At 39.8% G+C, this 21,430-nt stretch overlaps 2 protein-coding genes and 1 long non-coding RNA gene across 3 annotated transcripts; 1 reads left to right on the plus strand and 2 right to left on the minus strand.

Annotated features, from left to right (window-relative positions):
* Positions 1-970: 970 nt before the first annotated feature.
* On the minus strand, positions 971-9,660 carry kcnj15 (potassium inwardly rectifying channel subfamily J member 15). The gene is made up of 2 exons (XM_004561801.5): positions 9,357-9,660; positions 971-6,191 (listed from the first exon to the last, which is right to left on the minus strand). Exon 2 carries the CDS (start codon positions 6,121-6,123, stop codon positions 5,101-5,103), a length of 1,023 nt encoding a protein of 340 aa, XP_004561858.2. The 5' UTR covers positions 6,124-6,191; positions 9,357-9,660; the 3' UTR covers positions 971-5,100.
* Positions 9,366-13,903, plus strand: LOC143420870 (uncharacterized). Its single transcript, XR_013100628.1, has 3 exons — positions 9,366-9,618; positions 13,216-13,376; positions 13,481-13,903. It is a non-coding gene; the product is annotated as an uncharacterized LOC143420870 (long non-coding RNA).
* smg8 (SMG8 nonsense mediated mRNA decay factor) lies at positions 13,899-20,745 on the minus strand. The gene is made up of 5 exons (XM_004561802.3): positions 20,063-20,745; positions 17,984-18,881; positions 17,691-17,836; positions 16,391-17,272; positions 13,899-15,090 (listed from the first exon to the last, which is right to left on the minus strand). Exons 1-5 carry the CDS (start codon positions 20,684-20,686, stop codon positions 14,878-14,880), a joined length of 2,763 nt encoding a protein of 920 aa, XP_004561859.2. The 5' UTR covers positions 20,687-20,745; the 3' UTR covers positions 13,899-14,877.
* Positions 20,746-21,430: the final 685 nt, after the last annotated feature.

Genomic DNA, 21,430 nt, shown 5'->3' on the forward strand with positions numbered 1-21,430 from the left:
AAGCTGAAAGATATAATCTCTCAAGTGAGTCCTGGGAAAACTAAAAGCAAAAAGGTTAAGAAAAAGAAGAAAAGGCAGGAACTAGACCTCATGACAAAAAACTGCTTTTCTTTAAGAAAATAAAAGTGAATAAACCCTTAATTTTAATAAAAATGAAAATAAAGTCCCTCTTTGCTTACTGGAGCTGGAACTGGATACTTGTAACATCTCAGATTATAGGCAGAAAACATCACACAAGATGTCACAGCAAATAAAATCCTTTAACAGGGGCTTTTGTGTTTTAGTGTGTGGCTCATTATATTTTCAACTTTCATTTCAAATCAGCTCACATTGAGCCTGTGTGTGCATTGCAAACACAGGCTTCAACATTTATTTCATGTGAAGGGATGTTGCATCAGGGGTTGTGAGTTACCTCCAGAATATCTCACCGGTGGTTCTCACATTATTTGACATCTTGAGTGCAGCTTTAATGCTTTTCAAGCTGAAAGAAAAATTCTGATGACATGTTACTGCTTTGTCTGTTACAGTAAATATTAGTTACTTTGGACCATATTGTTTGGACCAGACACAAACGCCACCAGCCATCTCAACTTCAGTGGCTGCTCCACAGTGTTGCCACAACACAAGGCTGACAGCTAAAGACAACTGTGTGCAGGCTGAGCCTCATTCGTCCTTTGAAAGGCTTTAGCCCTTCATCTTTCAGTTACAGTGCTACTTTCTTTACAATGAAGAAGTTGTCGCTATGCAAATTTGCTTGCAAGTATTTTTTTATAGAGAACTCCCACATTCATTTACTATTATACAGATGCCCTGACGTTAAAAAAAAGAAGAAGCATTTTCTCCATTCATTATATATAACTACTTGTATATAACAACTAGTCAAATTAACTGTTGTGTATACTGAATGAGTAAATATACTTTCCACTATTCCACCATGGGGGAGGACAGCGGCTGGGGGGAGGTGAAAGCAGTGGATGATTTAAACACAACACTTTGTTTTTAGCTAAAAAGAAACACACTAACAAAAGGGATTCGTTTTTATTACTTTTTACATAACATACCCCTGTATCACAATCCCTGATTTATTATTATGATACCATAACGATATTTATGTCTAAAACACAACAACTAAAGGTAACATTTGTTTTTTTCCAAGAATAACACAATCAACATTAGTCATACGAATACACTAACAACTGTAAATGTGTAATAAGCTTTAACATTTTTCTGATGATTCAAACATATGTAGAAATATCCTCTGGCAGGTGCAATATTACTCAAGCTGCAGAGGAACTCCTTATTTAAAGAAGAAATCATAGCGCCGACTAAAGATCACAGCAAGTTTTCTTTGAAATTTATTTTGGTGGTGTTTGTCTAATCCAGTTATGTATTGACGGCCACAACATCGAAACCCTGCAGATATTATGGAAACTGAAACGTTACATGAAGCATTTAGGACTAATTCTTCTTCACCTACTGCTGTGTTTAAATACATGTGGCACTATAGTGCCAGATACACTGTAGAGCCCATATTTATGTTTTTGAGCCAATAATAACTTAAACTGATGTGTCACCATAATGATATAAATACAATTCTGCAGCAGGTGTCAGCGAGAGAGATGGTGCACAGCAGTAGGATTCAAAGATTTGTACCAAAGCAGGCACATTTACTGTGGTAAACAGACTAGTATTGATACACCACTCAACTCATTTTTATACTACAAGCCAGATTCACACTCACTTACATCCCTTTATTTGAGCCATTTTAAAATCAGAAAATCTGGGGGTCACCCTGCCCTGAATATAAAAGTAAATTTTTCTTTGGTATCATATTGGTTTAATTTTTTATTATTTTTTTAATTTCTTGCACGGCTACATGTAGTACCTTCACAGGCCACTAGGACCACACTTTGAAAATCTCTGCTTTATTCTATGTATCTTTGCCTGGTATGCTTAGAATGAGTGGATCAGTCTAAATTGTGGCACTAATATCCAGCTCAGTCACTTTCATTGTATCTGGTCTCACAGGAAGGTCTGATCAGCCCAGTGCTGAAAGCCTGTTAGGAGGGCCTACATTCATAGAACACGAGCTATATTCAGTAACTACTGTTTTGTGGAACTATTTCTCAATGCTTGCAAAATTTCTAAACAGAGTTGTAAATGTCTTCTGAATTTTAAAAACATCTGTTATGTGTAACAACAATTTTAAAAATAAAACTTGAAACAAGCAATTATCGATTGGTGGTTACGTAAAAAGCTTATCATATGAGAGTCTTTGTGGTTTTCCACTAAAAAATTTGTTCGGATCTACTGTTGTTCAGATGAAATGCGCAAACACTATGAGCTGTTTGTGTCATCACTAGTCCTGCAAGTGAAAACTCTTGCCATGATCTTTAGGGGGCTCTGCAGGAAATGTTTTAATCACAAGTGAACAATCTGGGATGTTTTACATCTTTACACCTCGCTTTTTGGGAGCGATTAGAAAGCAAGCTGTAAAGTGTTAGTAGTGATGTTTAGAGAAATATTTTGACAGGACTACTTGAGCACTGTTTTTTCCATCTCAACTAAGCTAAGCAATGGCTTATTCTAGCTTCATATTTAAGTACAGCTCAGAAAGAAGTATCAGTTACTTCATCTAAATCTTAATAATAAAATAATTCTCCAAAACACGTCTTTAAATACTAAACTCTTACTTTATCGGTGTATAACTTAACATTCTATTCATTCTAAAAAGGTCTTCAAAAGCATTTATAAAGAGATCCATTCAGTGTTGTTCAAGTTACTTGAAAAAAGTAATCAGTAACTAATTACCTATTTTCTGCACAATCCTGCACATAAAATAAAATAGGTTTTTGTGTTTACACTCAGTCTTTCAAATAGATGCAAGTAAAACACAGCAGAAAATAAATAAAATCAAAGACTAGTGGTCCAGTCGCTCTATTTTCACCTGTATAGCAGGAGTGGGGTAGGCGGAGATTTGCTCTGGTGCAGGTGTGCCGCAGCGGTCAGTGGAAGAATCCGCGAGTTTCTCTGTGAATTTCCCATTACATCGTAGCGTACTCGGTGCTTGCTGGGAAGTTAAGGGGTTTTTTGCTGCAAAAATTTTTATTCCCATGCAGTGAACAGCGGACGCTAATGTTTTTGTCACTTTTTAAGGAATCAAACTCAAAGTAAGGTCAGTACTTCCACGCTTTAAACGTTGCATGCTCATACTCTCTCCCGTACTCATTATATTATTCATTCTTGATCTGCACACAGCTGTTGCCAGGAACGTGGCACTTGCTTACATCATTGTCATGAGACACTCATAAAAGAATCACGGTTTTAGTAACGCAGTAACGCAGCGTTCTTACGGGAACGTAATGGTAATCTAATTACCTTTTTTGCAATAGTAATCCCTTACGTTACTCATTACTTGAAAAAATAATCAGATTACAGTTACTTGTAACGCGTTACTGCCCATCTCTGCTCCCATTATTAAAACCCAAATGAAAGAATCATACAGGGCTGTTAGCCCTTCATTCTGGTAGGGGAGACCGGGGATAGTTGTAACATTTTTGACATTTCTGTCTGTAAATTGAAGCTCTTTTAAGGTAGTGGATTCAAAATGTAATGCAAAGTATTTACATGTCTCTGCTATTAAATAGTGCAGCTATTTTCTCTGCAGCACAATTACCCATTGCATGGTATGGTCTCAAACACGAAGAGTGAAATGTTACAATTAACCCCATAGTCTGGGTTAGTTGTAACATATCCTGGGGTAAAATGTAACACAATGAAAAAAGGGTACTAACAAAACATTAACATGTAATCTTTGTTTATTCAACACATGAATGCATTTACATCCATTTATGTAGCTGTGTGTGTGTGTGTGTGTGTGTGTGTGTGTGTGTGTGTGTGTGTGTGTGTGTGTGTGTGTGTGTGTGTGTGTGTGACAGAATGCAGAAATCTAGCTTTTGAACATATTCCAACCCCCCAAAAAAGACAAGTTATGGAATTTTCTGCAACTGAATATTTCATTAATTTTGATTGGTCTTCCTTGAGTTTGGCCTCATTGGCTCAGTGGGCATTATAACTTACAACTCTTGCACCAATTTTGAACATAACAATGAAGCTGAAAAAATGTAGTTGTTCACCAGCATCGCAATTCCATTACTTTTTATCATGGCTTACCTTGGTGTGGTTTGCAAAGTGCTTCAGAAAGATGAGGAAATCTGTTTCTTGCACCCATCCTGATTTATTTCCACTACCAGTACTTCCTACTGGTCCATCTCTGACACAGTGGTCTGCATAATGTATGTGTGGGAACACAAACAGTGGAGGAATTGTGTTGCCAATGGCATTAACCGCATATACAAAAGTGACCAGTGAACCTCTCTCTGCTGATGCCGTTGCCCCAACTTGTTTAATATAAGTTAAAGTAATAGTGTGGTAAGTTGCAACATCTGCATTATTGTTACAACTAACCCAGACTGTTGCTGTTACAACTGACCCAGACTCCTATAGCCACGAACTAGCTAACATTACAGCCAACGGCTAAAACATTAGCACTAAAGACCTACGCAGAATATATCCCCATAGACATACAAATAACATCATTTAAATTTGATGAGTTTAACTGCAAAGCAGATGATGTTATTAGAAATTGAAATAAAGTAGAAAAACTTACTTTTTGCCATACAAATTACTTTTTTTCATGTTAAATTGTCTGTGTTTGACAAAATGTGCTGATTTTTCACATGTGATAGCAGAACTGAGTTGGGCATGCACAGGATGAGTCACATCATTTGAAACTTAGCCCTGATTGGAGAAATTGGAAGTGTTACAACTGACCCACGTTACAACTATCCCCGGTCTCCCCTACATTTAATTAATTTAACTTGAATATTAATACAAAAAAACATCATAATGATTAAACGAATAAACAGAATTTTACAGTGAACACATGTCAGGTTTCTAGTCTTCTTAAAAGTGTAGATAAAAAATCACTTTTATATGATTCAAAATAAACGTTTTACGTGTTTAAATCAAAGGTCATAGCTGTAAGGGACATTAACACAGTGGCTGAGCCTCAGGTCAATTAACAGTAATTAAGATCCTCTATTCCTCCCTGAATTCCTTCTCGAGTTTCAGCTTTTCTGAACTGTCGCTGTGGATGTCTGGATCACTGCTCTTTTGCACCTTGTCAAAAAAGTTGAAGTCTGCCACAAAGCGTCCACTGGGGGTGCTATACAGCACCGGTTTGAACTCATAACCCCACAGGATCTCGTCAGGGATGTAAGAGGTACGTCTCTGACACGTGGCTGCCGTCGACTCCATGGTGGCATTGAGGGTGATGAGCAACTCAAACCTACGCGTTTTGAGGTTTTCTGCCGTCAGTCCTGCCAGCGGGCTGTGCTGGTCTAGGACGTGATAGAAGGTGAGAGGGAGGATAAGGAAGGGGCACTCGCCACCGGAGTACATGTTGAAATCAACAGAGCTCTGATGGACTTGCGTCTTCTCGCCCTCCTCAGTCGCGTAGGGTTGCAGGAGCTTTCCTGTTAGCTGGCACTGGATCAGGAGGCTCTTCCTCATGTTGGCCACCCTCACCATCAGACACAGCTTTCCTTGGTGCTTGCAGATCACTGCCACCTGGCTGAACTTGATGGTCTCTGCTCGCTTCTTGGGTCTAGCTAGTTTGGCCAGAAAGGCACCGGTAACGAAGATCTCAGCCAGTCCAGTGATGACAAGCTGAGCCACCAGAGTAAAGATGGCCAGAGGGCATTCTTCAGAGATGTAACGAAAACCATAACCAATGGTGGTCTGTGACTCTAGAGAGAAGAGGAAGGCTCCAGTGAGCGTTTCCACGTTCATCAGGCATGGAGTGTGGGTAGAATTTAAATCTGGCTCAAAGTCACCATTGCCCATTCCAATGAAGTAAAAGATGACCCCAAAGATGAACCAAGTCATGACAAAGGTGGAGGCAAATAAGGTGAGTTTGTAGCGCCATTTCATGTCCACCACAGTCGTCCAAATGTCGTGCAGGTACAGCTTGACCATGCCCTCCACGTTATCGATCCTTACCATGTTGTGCCCATCCTTGGACACAATCCTTCGCTGGAAATCTTTATTCCCTTTAGCCATGATGCTCTGGGTCAATTCAAACTGAAGGTCACGTCTGAGGTTTTAGTTTGGCATTGCCAATTGAAGGTCTGGCAAAAGAGATAAAATATATTAATTAATATCTCACTTTGAGCTGTAGCACCAGTCAAATCAGTGGAGATGGCAACCAATTCAAGGGCTTTTACTTATTTATACTATTTTCTGTAATGTGGAAAAAAACCCTGAAGGCTTGTTAAAGCAGCCAGGTTGTCTTGACCTCTTGCCCTAATCTGCCTCATGAAAGTGGCACCTAGAACAGCTTTGAGTTAACAGGTGAGTCTTACTCCTCAGTTACAAAAGCCTAAAGACCAGTTGGCAACCATCTAACATCTACCATTCACAAGGGAAAAATGTGTATTCCTTAACCAGCTAGCAAGTGGTTGCTAGAGTATTCTGGTAGTCACCATTAGTGCTCCATTCAAGCAAGCCTTTGGACCTTTCAGTGATGCTCTGGCAACCTGGTTGCTAGGCAAAAGTGTGTTCTCTGACAAGCTAGAGAGTGGTTGCTGTAAAATCCTGAAGGGATATTCAATACTCCTTTGTTTGCGAGGAGATTGCCACAGTTACCCATAATTAGCACGTAAGACACCGACTTGTCTGCAAAAAGATGTTGAGCAGTAGTAAAACTGGAAATAGAGAATGTTTTCCTTCAAAGTAAAAAGTTGTGCCTTGTGAGATGCATTGGCTGCAGCAGTGTGCACAAGGAAATTCGAACGGCGCAAAACCCAACTGAAATAATTTTTCAGTTCAGTTTTATTTAGATTTAGAGGGAGTATCATAGCGATCTGATGGTCGCTTATGTGTTAGAAGTTGATAATAAGGTGTACAGAGTTGTTATCAAAGCAACTGTAAAGCTTTTGAGATTTTATGTCTATACTTTTTTATGAGCTATACTTTACCAATTGTGTTATCACTGACAGTATATAAAAGGTTGACATAGCTTCCAGGTCTGAAAAGCGAGGCCAATGTAAAGTCTGCTTGTATTGAAGTCTATGATAGAACGGTTCTATCTTCTAGTTGTTTTATGGCCTTAGCACACACTTTCTTAATGAGTTTATGGCCTCTGTCGGTACTTCTAAGTTTCGCTAAAAATAACACAGTGTTCTTTCTGTACAGGTCACCAGGTTTTGACTGGAACTGATTAAAGAACAAATATCCATTTATGATTTAAACATTTAATATTTTAAGTATCAACTAACATAAAACTCCAAAAGAAATTATCCCTTCACTGTGGTCTGTTGATATAGTTAGGGAACACATTCAGTACTATCTAGTTGTGGTACAGCCAGTAAGTGCATTTGGTAAAGTACTTGTAAGTATAATTGAGGTACTTTAATTTTAATTTCATGCTACTTAACACCCTAACTTTACTGCAGATAAAATAAAATTGATCTGCAAGCCTATGTTTGGAGTTATAGTAAAATAACACAAATATGAAATGTAAATAATTAACCGCTAAAGGTGAAGCCATTTATTTCAAGCTTTTATCCAAAAAAGTTGGATTAGAAACTTATTACATTAAAAATTTCAGATACAAGTTACGCATCTTTAAATTTCTATTTATGAACTTAAAATTTGAACTTACTCAGAAATAAGATAATTAGATATATGTAACTTTTAAGTAATTCATCACCTTTTATCTTTTTATTTTTAATTTAATAATCAAAATGACTTTTTTAACAGTAAAATAGTAACCAGATAGCTTTTTTCAGTTTCCTGAATCCCAGCTAAGCTAAGCTATGGCTATGTGTCGCATATAGATATGAAACTCACAGCTTTTTACCCAAGTCTAAGTAAATATAGCATAGATAGTTCATGTTCCAGATTGTATAAGAATCTTATGTGTTGATTTTAATATTTTTTTCTTGTTTGTTTTTTTACGTTTAGATAGAGATACGTAACTGTTTCTCCGCTAGGCTAACTATCTATTTAGCATTCAAATAAGAAGCTGTTATCAGCCCTAATTCTAGGCAAAAAGAATCAGACACAGAATTATAGTCATTTGCTTATTCTTAAAAAATAATTTGCAGGCAAAGAACTGACTTGGATCATTGATCACATCTAGTTTTTTTTTTCATTCTGAAGAAAATGTAAAGATAACTTTTTTCATTGTGAGCCACATACAGCCCACTTTGACTGGACCAGGCGACTCTGTATCAGTGTAAAGATGTTTAACTGCACAACTAATCCCTGAGATAGTATATTAATGTAAGGAAAAGAAGTGCAATGTCAGTAGTATATCATAGTTTTTGTCCAGAATGTAATAATAACACAACGTTTTTGTTAATTCACAGTGCTGTTTTTTTTTTTTACTGTAGTAATTCAAGAAAGAAGAAAAAAGGAAGTGTTCTGTTATTTCATCTATTATATAATTTATTTGGTGCAATATGGATGGCCATGGGGATGATCTTTATCAGAAGCGAAAGCTGTAAAACTATAAAAATATAGTTAAAAGTCAAAAGACTACTCCCTCCTTCACAGTTTTAATGCCATCAAATGGGCCAGATTGGTCCTATTGTTTGAAACCCTTATCCTAAAAGATATTTTTTTTATCTATATAAGTATAAATTAGGGAAAAGAATAGCCGACTGAAGTGGAAAAAGTCACGTAACAATAGCAGACGAACCTAATCAAGTCATAAATGAAGTAGATCTATCAATGGATGTTGTATTAAGAGTCAAAGGTAAACAGATTGCGAAGACTGGTTTTAATTTAACTACTTTAAAGCTGAAAGCTAGTCTGAATAGAGGTCAGTCTCAATGGGAAAATTACATAATTAATCATTAAGGAAGTGTTAGATATTTAAAACAGTCTCATGACAAGTGTAAAAATGAAAGAGTAGCTGTGAAATACAGGAGAATATAACAAAAACACTCCAGTTCCTCAAAAATATACAGTTTTACATTAATTAATGGACTCAGTTAGTCTCATAAGGCAAAGCATGTAAAAACCCTGGTATGCTCTTTGAAAGTTAAGCATAATTTGTATTCACAGTAGAGTACAATCCAACAATGTGACAAAATAATCATTTAATGAATGGAATACACATATATTTTTTAAAACCCCACATGATGTATAATAATATGCTGCTATTACAGAGTACTGCTAGACAAGGTTGAAAGTTAACTTGGTAGTAAACCATTACAGAAGCCAGAGAGCACCTGCCATAACTTTAAATAATCATTAATTACTTCATAAATCTGTATTTTACTCACATCCTTTTGTCTTGCCTTGTTGAATAGTCCCAGATATTTGCTTTCACTTGTCTCTGACACAATCTGCAAGATGAAGCTGCCCGAGAACATGTAGTTCAGTGTCTTCTTTCGCCTATTGTGCCCACCTGTGAGATCTGAACTTTGGCACAGTGGTTTTCAGTGATAGAACAGAAATGGGAGACAAAGCTTGGCTGTTAACTGTGATCTGAATGTGGGCTGGCTTTTCCTTTCCCCCTCGTCTGCCTCCTCTACCTGTCCGCAGGTAAGGACAACATTCAAGTTTGTTTTGCTGCTTTTATGTATGTTGTTGCTTTACACACATACCCAGATTTACTGCTCGCAGAACTTCTCTGAAGGACATTTTCAGTTAAAACGAATAAAAGGTGGTCTGTATAAATCCAGCCCTCAGGCTGTAACTGAAAATAAATAGTGCTAAGGAAATTTGACACCAAATCAGCTTGTGTTAAAACAGTGCAGAAATGTCAAAATACTGCAAACAATTAATAATAAGTGGCTGTCAAATAAGTAATACTCTCGTCAAAGCGAAAACTGTTGTACATTGTTGTCACTTTATTAACCCAATGCCGCATCCTTTGTAGTGCAACACAAAAACAAATCCAACTGTTACAAATGTTTGCACCTGTTGAGTCAGTAAACCTTTAAACATGTCAGCCTGGGATGGATCAGTGCCCCCTTGTGGACATTTTCTAACATTAAAAAATGAGTTTTAACTTTTTTCCCTTCACAAATTTATATATAAATATATAAAAACTTATATATTTTAGACTTAGACTGCAGTTCCACTGGTGGCCATTTGAGACAGAATCAAATAGTAAGTGAATTTTATAGACTGTAAAAGACCTCCAGCTTGTTACTCCTACAGTATAATACTCATAATAAAAGTACAGCAACAGTAATGTTAGTTAATGATTTGGCAGATACAATGGCTTTTTTGTGTTTTCCATAAAAGTCATTTCAGTGACTCATCGTCAGGTGTCTGCTGCACATTTTAATAACAGTACATTCAAAGCAGCAGAGCTAATGTCTGCACTACAGCACTGACTTTTAATTTATAATCAAGCATGAAAGACATTTTAGAAAACACACTTTTAAAAAGTGCAATGCTGATGCCTCGGAGTCAGTTATGTTGGTTTGTCCAGTTTACTGCAGAACACCTCACACTGTCAGTGGTTATGGAAAGTAAATGTTGGATGTCTCAGCATCTAGCTGCAATTCCTGATCAAATGTCTGACATAAATACAACTGATATACAACTTAAAGTTCTGAAAAAAAAAAGACTCAAAATTGAAACCATAATCTGAAATGTCAACATATGGATGCAAAAATCGTTTTCATACAATTTATAAAAAATCTGTATAAAAATGTTTTTGACCCTCAAAAAATTTAAATCCTTCTAAAGGTAAACATACTGCGATAGCTTCAATTAGTATGCCATAGTGGCATTTTATTCATTGTAGCACATCCTCATGGTCAGTTATTTATCTATTTATTTTATATTTCTCAATAAATGGGAGCCAGACTTCATGCCATAGACTGTGTACAAAAGATGGCATCTGTCACGTCACGCACTGATAAAGCACAGTAAAGCATTCAAGCTGAGCGTTTTTGTAGTAAATTATGACGTTTTCATAATAATTTACTAAAAAACCATCATACTGTACTCAATAAGGACCTGAAACTAATGATTAAGATCATAAACTCATCGCATTTGAGTTTAATGAGGTCACAGAGTAAGAGAGTCAAAGGAACCTATAGACTTGGATACAACTTGATGCCCTTTTGTCAGCAGAGGAGTTGCCCCCTGCTGGCCATCAGAAAGAATGCAGTTTCAAGGCACTGCCACGTACACTTCTATCTTTTATATACAGTCTATGTGCTCCACGTACCAAGTCTTGTTTTGATGGATCAAAATGCTTTGGAAATATTCTTCACTTCCACTAAATTCGACCAGCTGTGATGGACCAACTGTTCTCATACTCATATGGAAAAAGGAGAAGACATCAGAAAAACTGTGGATGCTTCTTTAAGTTTTAGGATTGAGGGACCACATCACTAGTCTGGTTAACTGAGCTAAAGGAAACCAGACTTCTGCTGTTTAGGCATGACATGAATCAAAAGCAAAATACTCACAGGCCTGACTCTGCATCAAAAGAAAAGTTCAGGTGACTGACTTTGTTATGACCTAATAGCCAATCAAAATTCAAGCAGGTGAAGTGTGAGTTAAAAAGTGAGACAGCAGAAGGACAGAGAAAGTCCTGAAAGGTTGTTAGGTGTCGGTTAAAGAGAGAAAAAGTAAAATTGTGTTTAGTTTCAATTGATGTGTTATCAGTGAGATGAGTTTAAAAGGTACTGTTAAAAGTAGCAAAAAAATTTAAGAGTCACTTGAAATGTAAAAATCTGTTAATGTGTCAGTGAATGTAAAATTTAACTGAACTGAAGTGGTCAGATTTAAGTGTTCCCTTGAGTCTTTATGACCTTGAATCAGCGTCTTTGGCTTTATTATTAACCTCCCTGTTAGTGTGCACATTCCTGAAGGTTATGCGTGTGAGCTAGATCACCCATTAACTTCCTGGTTCTCTGTTATCCAAGAGAAAATCTGAGAATCAAAGTGTGTTCAAATGCAGATGAGATTCCCACACACAAAGAAAACTACTGTTTTTAACCTGTCATCTGCATGCACCTGCATTCTTTCTGTGAAGTTTAAATACAGAAATATTGTCAGAAACACATGTAAAACTGTCTTTAAGAAGCTTTTTTTACTGCTACTTCTGTGTCCACCAGACTACAGCATGATGCCCTAAAGGGCCATGAGATCATTTTCAGAGGTTGTGTGATGATTACTGGGAAAAGAAAATTCTAAGTACTAATTAACAAACCTGTTTTCGTACTTTTGTCCGAGTGTCTGGGAGTGATTTAAATTAAACCACTTGAAACATTTAAAAGGCATTCTGACAACTACCAACTCACAAACATATAAAATGTGTTGAAGGACACAAACTATGCACTGATTTTTGTGAAGCCGAGTGGTCTGATTATACTAGTGTGCTGTCTCTGTTTTATAAGCACATCGTGTTTTCTTTTTGTAAAGTTTGAACTGTGTGGAAAAAAACATAGTTAAAAGTATAAAGAAACGTATATTGAAGAAAATTATGGATTTGACGTCCTAAATTCTTCTGTAAGATGAAGCACATAAATTGTCCAAGTCGCTTTTTTTTAATGTATGGGAACCTACAGTTAAGTGAAAATATGTCCCAAAGAATCCAGCTCCACCTAGTGGACATAAAGTGTACTGCTATTCATGAAACCAAACACAACCTACCTGGAAAATTAAGCTTCTCTTCTAAAGATGTTAGTCTTAGTGGTATTCCTGACATGATCTATCATATCAGTAGTGTGCAAAAGTCTAATTTCTTTATATTTTGCTTCCGTGGAGACAGCCTTTCTCATCAATTTAATACTCTTTACCCCTTGAAAGCCAGCTAGGAGTCATGTTTGAAGCTCCTTTCTGAGCTTTCTGTCAGGTTTCTGTTATATTTCAGACCTGCTTATAAAACAAAAAGTATCAGAAGTTAGTGAGGGTGGTCTCTGCCTATGCAGCTAACATTGTAAAAACCCAGAAACTATTCTAATATTGTGATCTAATGCACTTCCCTTTGACATAATACTGAGGTTGTCAAGTGTCATTTTTATGAGGGAAAGCGTTAAAATGTTCCATATCTCGGCATGGTGTGCACTGTATCCTTAAAGAATTTGAAGAAATGGGAAAAGTGGAGGACCAAAAAAAGAAGTGGCAAGCTTAAAATGAACAGTGTCTGAAAGTCGTGTTCTTTTGAAACAGGAAAAAGAATCCAACAAAGACCTCACACAGGACCTGAGAGATGCATCTGGCCCTTTAGCTGATCCATCAACTGTTCACTGAAGCCTCATCAGAAATGGTCTCAGTGGAAGGGTGGCTGTCAAGAAGCCATTCTTAAGAAAGGGAAACAGGGAAAGTCTGAGGTATGCGAATTTACACAAGAGCTGGACTGAAAATCAGCAGCAACAGCTCTGATGGAGTGATGAATCCGTTCATCCATTTATTCTCTTCTGCTTATCCTTTTCAGGGTCGCCAGGGGGGCTGGAGAAGCCAACAAAAGGCAGCCAAAATTCAAAGAAGAGCTTTGAATGTCCTTCAAGAAGCCTGGAGAACTATTCCTGAAGACTGCTTAAAGGAATTACAGGAAAGCTTCCCTAAGAAAGTTCAGGCTGTGTTGAAGAATAAATGTGGTCATTACAAACACTGACGTTCAATCTTAGAATTTAGACAGATTCTGTTTTACCTTATTTAATTCCTTTAGAATGTTTTCACCTATTTTCCTGGTGAATTGTAAAGAAGTTACAGGTGACTCAAGAAGTTCTGTTTTGACATCAAAAGAGGAAATTAATACTTCTCAAAGTGTAACTGAGGATTTTTTTTTTGCACTTGCTTTCTTGACATCTACAACACTGAGGAAAAAAAATCACCTCCAATAACATGAAACAGAATGTCCGAGTCGCTTTTATTTACACAGAAAAAACAAAAAACGTCTTTCGGTTTAGTTCGAGTGTATTAAATCTTTGTTTGTGAGCAATAGTGTGTGTTGTGATATCTTTACAAACTGAAACAAAAGAAACACAAGTTCAGACGTACACAGTCGACTCTAGTCTCTGCTCTAATGAGAGCTTCACTGTTTGACCAGTGACAGGAAAATTTACATCATTATTAAAGCCTGCCAGCGTGAATGTGCAGGGATGCTGGTACTGGAAATTTAGCTTAGCTTAGCTGCAAACAGCTACCACAGGATCCACGCCCCCTCATGTTAACTTTGAAGGAAGTTTTTCCTGGTGCTATTATTGTGCTCAAACTTGAAATGTGAAGATTAATGTCACTGCAACATTGATCTGTCTTCTGGGGAGCAAAAAAAAAGTGAAAATAAGTTATTTTAAATCACATTTTGCAATTTTTATTTACTGATAAAAATATAAAATAATCCAAGTCTTAATTTAAAGGCTTTTTTTCTGTGCTTAAATGTGCCTCACAGTCTGAGAACCAGTGGTCCAAATCTGTAGGTGTACAAAGCTGTTGTCACATATTCACTTGAGACAGATCAAATTATTTTTCACACTTGGGAAATAGCCCACTTCAACACAAACTTTCTCTGTGGTTTTGGTGAGGAAACATTCGACCACACCAGCATTTGCGTCTGCACTGGGAGAGGTAAATGCAACACAGTATTGCATGAATGGATTTGACACTAAACATGGTTTAGAGAGCAGCTAATACGGTCTCACATACACCAGAGCATGTGTGCAAATGCTTATCTGTGGAGACCATGCACGCCCGCATGTCATTTCATTGAAATCCAGAGTAAAAGATGTCAACAAAAAAGGAAATATTTGCAGTGTCTGCAAATATACAGAATGTACAGAAACAACACTGGGAGGGTCTGCGAAGGTGGAGTCTTGAATAAAACCTTAAGGGTTATTGTTGTGGAGAGGTGGCGGTGGTGGCTTTCAGGATGCCTCGCAGCACCTTGTAGTTGTTGAGGGGCTGGTTCTCTTTGGGGGGGTAACAGGGACCACGTTCTGTGGCGTAGGAATAAGGAAACCGCAGCACCCAAAGGCCATCAGATGGCAACGATATTTCAGTCTGCTCTGGGTGGAAGATCGGACAGGGAGGAGGGCCTGGCTGTACCTGAAATCACAGCAGAGGACAAAAGACGATGTTATTCAGTGCTGAACCCTAATAATTTAGCCACACAACTGAAAATCTAGGCTTCAAGATTGTCACTTTGACAGGTTACAGGTGGATACTGGGGTAGTGGAGAGGTTCAAACAGGAGGCAGCAATGGAGAGATGGGAAATTTTGCTGCTTTTTTGGTCAAGAATGAGGCATGTAGTGACCAAAAGAGTAAAGTTGTTTATTCACTTGAGTGTCTGGGCTTGGAGTAGAGCTGTGTCAAAAGAAACCAGCTGAGGTGGTTTAGGCATCTGCTTAGGATGCCTCCTAACTGGGAGGAAACCCTGATGCAGACCCAGAACTTACTAAGATCTTGGCCGGGAAAGCCTAGGATCACCCAGAAGAAAGTGGAAAGTACAGCTGAGGATGCCTGGAATGACCTGCAGCCTGACCTCAGATAAGAGCAGGATGGATGGATGAGGCAATTTAGTGTATGATGCAGAGCAGCTTGAGTTGCCTTTATTAATCATTTGGCAGATTTCACTCCTCTTTGTTATATATATATGCACCATATATGTGTTAAAGGGCAACAGAATCTGCAACTACAGCCAAGTCTGAAGGTTTGTCTTTGTTAAAACTGTGACATGCTCATTTTAGTTTTCATACCTGCCTAAATAGTGACATGCTGCAGATATCTTAACCTTTTCTTTGCACATTTTGTGATACATTCCTGTTGTTGAACAATGAACTGAACAGTGCAATAGGTTCTTGCTTGGTTTGGGTCTTTAAGGGAAACCCCAGTCACCCTTCAAAGGAAACTCATTTCCACGCCTTGTATCTGCGACCTCATTTTTTCTGTCTCTACCCAGCGCTCGCAACTATAGGTTACACTCAGCTCTCTCTAGACTACAACGGACCGGCAGAGCTCCAATCCGTCTGTCAATCTAATGCTTCACTCATTTGGGAATAAGACCCTGAGACACCTAAACTCCTCCACTTTTCGTGGCAATTTGTCCCCGACTTAGATTGCACACTCCAACCTTTTCCAGGCGGGGAAAAAAAAGATTAAAAGTTTAGCTTTGAACTGTAACTTTAGCTTTTACAGAGTCCCAGACATAGTGATCATGGACATATTGCTGAAAGAATTAGCTGACTCACTGAAAACAGACAGAAAATGAATCCCCCTTTTTAAAAGAGTTTTTGTTTACGTCGCTGAAAAACATCTGAGAAAATAAACAGTAGATAAGAGTCCATTAAATCATCATCAGGTGCACCCCTGTTTGGAGATGACTTGGAGTCTCCTCCTGCTGCTTACCTGTGGGTTGAGGGTCACCTCCAGCGGGGCGTCAGGCACTACAACAAAAAGGCGAGTCAACTGGGCGAAGTGGGGCTTCAGGCCACGGCCCTGGGAGGGAGAAGGGATGTGCAGCGGCATGTCGGTGTTTAGCACCCTGGTGGCAGGATCTTTAGCACCCCCCGGCCCCAGCACCTTCACTACTTTATCAGGCCCGCAGCTGATGAAGCGTCTCCCCCTGCCGTCTTCATACTCGAACCCCACGAAGATGCGAGCCATGTCTTCCCTCCTGCGACTCCTACCGAGCCCACCGGTGCTGCCTCGCTTTCCCACAAGGGTCTTGTTGGGCACTGGCCACGAGGACGTGCCTCCGTCCAAAGGCTCCGTTAGTCCTGTATCTTCCTCCGATCGGGAGCGAATCACCAAGTCCCACGGCAAGAGGAATGAGGAGCCAGGGAGGAAACCTGGCTGCTCCAGGCCCGTGTGGCAGTTATACGACTTTGCTGGGCCAAGTTTCACCAGTGACCAGCTGGAGAATTTAGGGAGGAGACCTTTAGGGCAGCCAGAGTGCATCATTCCAGGAAGGTACTCCACAGTGGAAGGCTGCCGGTCAACAAGGCTCGGCCTCTTTTGCTGGACTTGTGTTTCGGCTCCGTCTCCGTCCCCGTAGGGCCCCAGGCTGTCTGTAGACTGGCCTAGACTAAGAGCGAGGCTAAGGCTGGTGTCTCCAGGCGTGTGGCTCTGGGCAGTGCTGGGCTCCTTCAACCTCTCTGCATCACCCGATCCTGAAGCCTCACAGGGGTTTCTCTGAGCCTGGTTTGCCGGGGCCGGGTCAGGAGTGCTGGGCTGGAACACTGGAAACTCAATCCTCTCCAGCTTCCCACAGCATTTCTCCTCCAGCATCTACTCAGGAAAAAGACAGTTAACAAGCAAATACTTGTGAGTGATTAGATGTTGTGTTTTAGATATACAATTTAAAAACACAGTGTTTTTATAATGACACGAGAAAACTGAACAATGTGGAGGGATAATCTCGTAGCGAAGAACCATAAATCTGCAACCGGATGACATTTCTGTTTTTGCTTCACTCTCGTGGCTCTTAGAGGCATTTTTGACAATTTTCAATAAGAAAATCTCTAAAAGCGCACAGCGTACTACCTGAGCTGATAAAGGAGCTGTTATCAGCTACAGAGTGAGACATTTCCCTCAAAATTTTGTGTCTGACTGAGTCTTTCACAGCTGTATGTAGAAATACTGACAGAGCAGAGAGCCTGTGCCCCTCTGTGGTCCTCAGCAGGACCCATGTGGAGTAAATCCTGACCTGGTAGAAGTCGTAATTTGCTGCCTGGATGTCAAAAGGATCCTCACGGGGAGCTTGCTTCCGTCCACAGTTACAGGAGCTGGTGGAGCGCCCTCTACTGTTGTGATTCATGATTGGTGGGTTGTGATCCATGTCAGGCTTCTCTCCTGTGGAATTAAGTGTCAGATTTCACACTTTTGGCTTTTATTTTATTTCAGTATTAGAGCTACGACAATTATGTGAAATAGTCAATGAAAAAAATTGCATTAAAGGGGCCCTCCTCAAACTTGTGCAGAGGAAGATGGTGCGCTCACCTGGCTGAGGCAGCAGGTGGAACTTGTGAACACAGTGCTGGTCAGTCAGACTTCGCTCCTCACACAGCTGGTGTCCGTTGCTCCAAAAGTTGTAGCAGTCCTCGTGAAGCTGTAAAGCGTAGCGTTGGAAAGCCACTCCTCGAGCGTGCTGGCTGTACACCCGCAGAGCGTGAGCCAACTGGTTTTTATGGACCGTGGTGGTGTAGTTATGGGGGAGGTTGGACTGGTAGGCGCTGTGAGCCAGAGGCAGCGCTTTTTGGCACCTGTTCTCAGAGAACTTTGTGTCAGCGTCAAGAAAACCCTCCAAAACCTTCACCTGGCTTTGCACTTTTGTGGCTAGCTCAGCCATTTCTTCATCTGTGTTTTTGATGAGGACTTGGTGGAGTCTGGAGGCGACCTGGACCCATTTGGTGTAGGTCGGCAGCTCAAAGTGCGAAGGCTGCGGGTTGCGGCCGACGCTGTCATCAAAACCTTTTTTGGTGAGCACCAGGTCGACATGCTGCCAGAGGAATTCCTTTAAGCTGCAGTCCACCAGCTGACTGCCTATCGATATGCTGCCTGAGTCTCTGCTGCTGCTGGGGTGCCGAGCTGAATGCCGCATCTGCTGATAGCGCCTCGGCCCCGACACGGGCACGGAGGAGTCCTGCTCAGACAACATGCAGTTGGACCGCAGCTGACCGAGTAATGCACCTAAGGGGTCCTCATCTAGTGCTGGGATCACGTACACAAATGCTTGGTTGGCGGGCACCGTGAACAAGCAGTTGCTACTCTGGTTGGTGAGAACTCGGCTTTTACGGAAGATGCGATAAATCTGGTCTTCCAAGGCGTGTTGAAGCCTCCGCCTGGGGGAGTGCTTCTTTGGTTTGTCAGGATTTGACTCTAAGCCGTTTGCAGAAACCTTTAGAATAACAAACAAAGACAACATCATTTGTATTCATATGGCTACCCTGAGTTCTTATATGGCGTGACCATTTATTAAAGAAAGATTTGACAGTTTCTGAAATATTTTTGCAAAATTTCCTATGGACTGAACTGTCATTATTTTACTTAAAGTCCAGATTCTGTGTTAAAAGAAAAAATAAAACAGTTCCATCAAAACATATTGACCTGATTTTCTGTTTTTTGCATGTTTGTCACACTGAAATGTTTCAGATCAAACAAATGGTTTTATAATTGGTCATTAGATAACTCAAGTAAAGACAAAATGCAGTTCTTAAATCATGATTTCAGTTATTAAGGGAAAAGTAATTGTCCCTTGTTGACTCATTAATTAACTGCAATTAGCCACATTTTCAGCCACACTCAGGCTGAATTACTGCCAGACCAGAACCTGTCTGACAAAAAAATAAGCAGGCTAAAAGATCTCAAAAAGCAACATGTTATGCCAAAATCTAAAGAAACAGCTGAGAAACAAAGTCATTGACGGCTATCTGTCTGAAAAGAGTTAAGGCTTTGGGAGTCCTGGGTGGACTTCCCAGGCGTGTTGAATCTACCAAAATGAATCCAAGAACACATCAATGAATCTTCCAGCAGGTCCCAAAAGAACCCAGAACAACAACTAAATAACTGCAGGCCTCACTTACCTCATTTAAGGTCAGAGTTAATGATTCAACAGTAGGAAAGAGACTGGGCAAAAATAGCATTCATGGAGGGCTTCAAAGGAGAAAAACACTGCTGAACAATGAAAACAATTAAAGACTCATTGCCAGTTATCATAAATGCTTGATTGCCGTTCTTGCTGCAAAGGTTTGCACATTAGTTATTAGGTTTAGGGAGCAATTCCTTTATCACACAAGGCCTATGTAGGTTTGGATAACTTTTTTCCCCCTTATAAATGAAATCATAACTTTAAAACGGCATTTTGTGTCAACTCGGGTTATCTTTATCTAATGTTCATTTTTTAAATGATCTGAAGCATGTAAGTGTGACAAATATGCCAAAACCACCCCCAAAGAAATCAGGAAAGGGGAAACGATTTTTTCAAAGCACTGTAACTATACTAAAACATATCAATATTTCAGTTTTAATATAAAGTGCATATATGAATGAGAGCGAATAAGGACTTGTTAGAGAGCAGACCTTCAGAGTGACGTTCATCTGGAAGACGAAGAGGAGCCGTGGAGGGCAGGGCCGGCAGTTCAGCTTCCACTCTTTAGATACCGGGGAGTCTTTGATGGCAGCCCGGATCAGAGGCAGAACCTTCTGCCGCAGAGCGTCCAGAGCTCGGAAGAGCCGGTCGTAGGTCACGTCGAAGGTCTGGTTGGGGTGGACGAGCAACAGGACGTGACACACGGAGAACATGTAGAGCAGGTGGAGGCAGTGCTGCCGCTCCAGGCCCTTCCAGAAGTCGTGGGCGTCCGAGTGTCCGTTCCCGGTGTCCAGAGACAGGCAGGCTCGCAGTAGCTGTCGGCTGTCGCAGACGGAGGAGAGCAGGAGGTACAGCACCCGGTTCTCCTGGTCGTAAAAAGCCTGGATGTGGCTGCTAGGCGTGCCGCCGTCCTCCGGTCCGCCGAACATCAAGAAAAGGTGTTTGTCCGCCAGTGTGTTGATCAGAGATTCCTTCAGCGCGCCGGGCTGCATGTTGCTTTTACCGAAAATACCGACCACACACAGCCCCTCTTCCCGGTAAGCAGCGTCCTCTAAGAGCTCCGCTTGTAGTAGATCCCCCACACTGACGGGACGAGCCATGTTTGCTTCCTTCATGTTGAAAACCAGGGGAATGAAAACAACCCCGGACTCTTTTCCCCTATCATTTCCGGTTCCTTGTACTAAAATGTCCGAGTCAGTGCAGCATTAGCTTCAACGTTCCTCTTCCCAATTTAAACCACAGTTTGTGTCACAGAGTTATTAAATTGTGGGTTTATTTTATTTTATTTTATTTTATTTTATTTTATTTGTTCGGTTTCAGCTATTGTCCTAGGATGGGAGCATACCAGGAGGAAGACGATCCACTAAAAAGGAGCTGCTAAAGAAAGAAGAAGACAGTAGTTTTGTTTTTTTTTTACTTTATTTAACAAACAATGAGTATACATAATACGAACAGATGAAGTATACAAAACAACAGAACATGAACACCAAAAGGCAGGGGTAAAAGAAAAAAATAACAATTATAAGAATACACGCAACAATTCACATACATATATTGTTTTGAGAGCCTTTTTGTTGGTGGGGTCTGATATTGATTGTATGTACATTTCCACATCCTTAAAAAATGACAGAAATATGGTGTTTTGTTAGTAAACTTACATTTATGGATAAAAAATTTAGCTAAAAGTATTAACAAATTTATCATAAAAACACATTTATCATACTTCTTGGGGAACTTAAAGAAACAGAATAAAACATTTTCCCATCGTAAAGAAAACTTCGTTAAAATATGGACAATAACAAACCTGCTAAATTCCTTCCTGAATCTCTGTGTAAGAGAACAGTACCAAAAAAGATGTG

This window comes from Maylandia zebra, linkage group LG10 (genome assembly GCF_041146795.1).
Source record: "Maylandia zebra isolate NMK-2024a linkage group LG10, Mzebra_GT3a, whole genome shotgun sequence".
Lineage (NCBI taxonomy): Eukaryota > Metazoa > Chordata > Actinopteri > Cichliformes > Cichlidae > Maylandia > Maylandia zebra.

Excerpts from the sequence above, each read along its gene's own strand:
- kcnj15 (XM_004561801.5), bottom strand. The coding sequence starts at position 6,123 with ATGGCTAAAGGGAATAAAGATTTCCAGCGAAGGATTGTGTCCAAGGAT.
- smg8 (XM_004561802.3), bottom strand. The coding sequence starts at position 20,686 with ATGAAGGAAGCAAACATGGCTCGTCCCGTCAGTGTGGGGGATCTACTA. Across the intron at positions 18,882-20,062 it reads AGATGAACGTCACTCTGAAG|GTTTCTGCAAACGGCTTAGA; the intron begins GTCTGCTCTCTA and ends GTTATTCTAAAG. Across the intron at positions 17,837-17,983 it reads CCACCTGCTGCCTCAGCCAG|GAGAGAAGCCTGACATGGAT; the intron begins GTGAGCGCACCA and ends TTAATTCCACAG.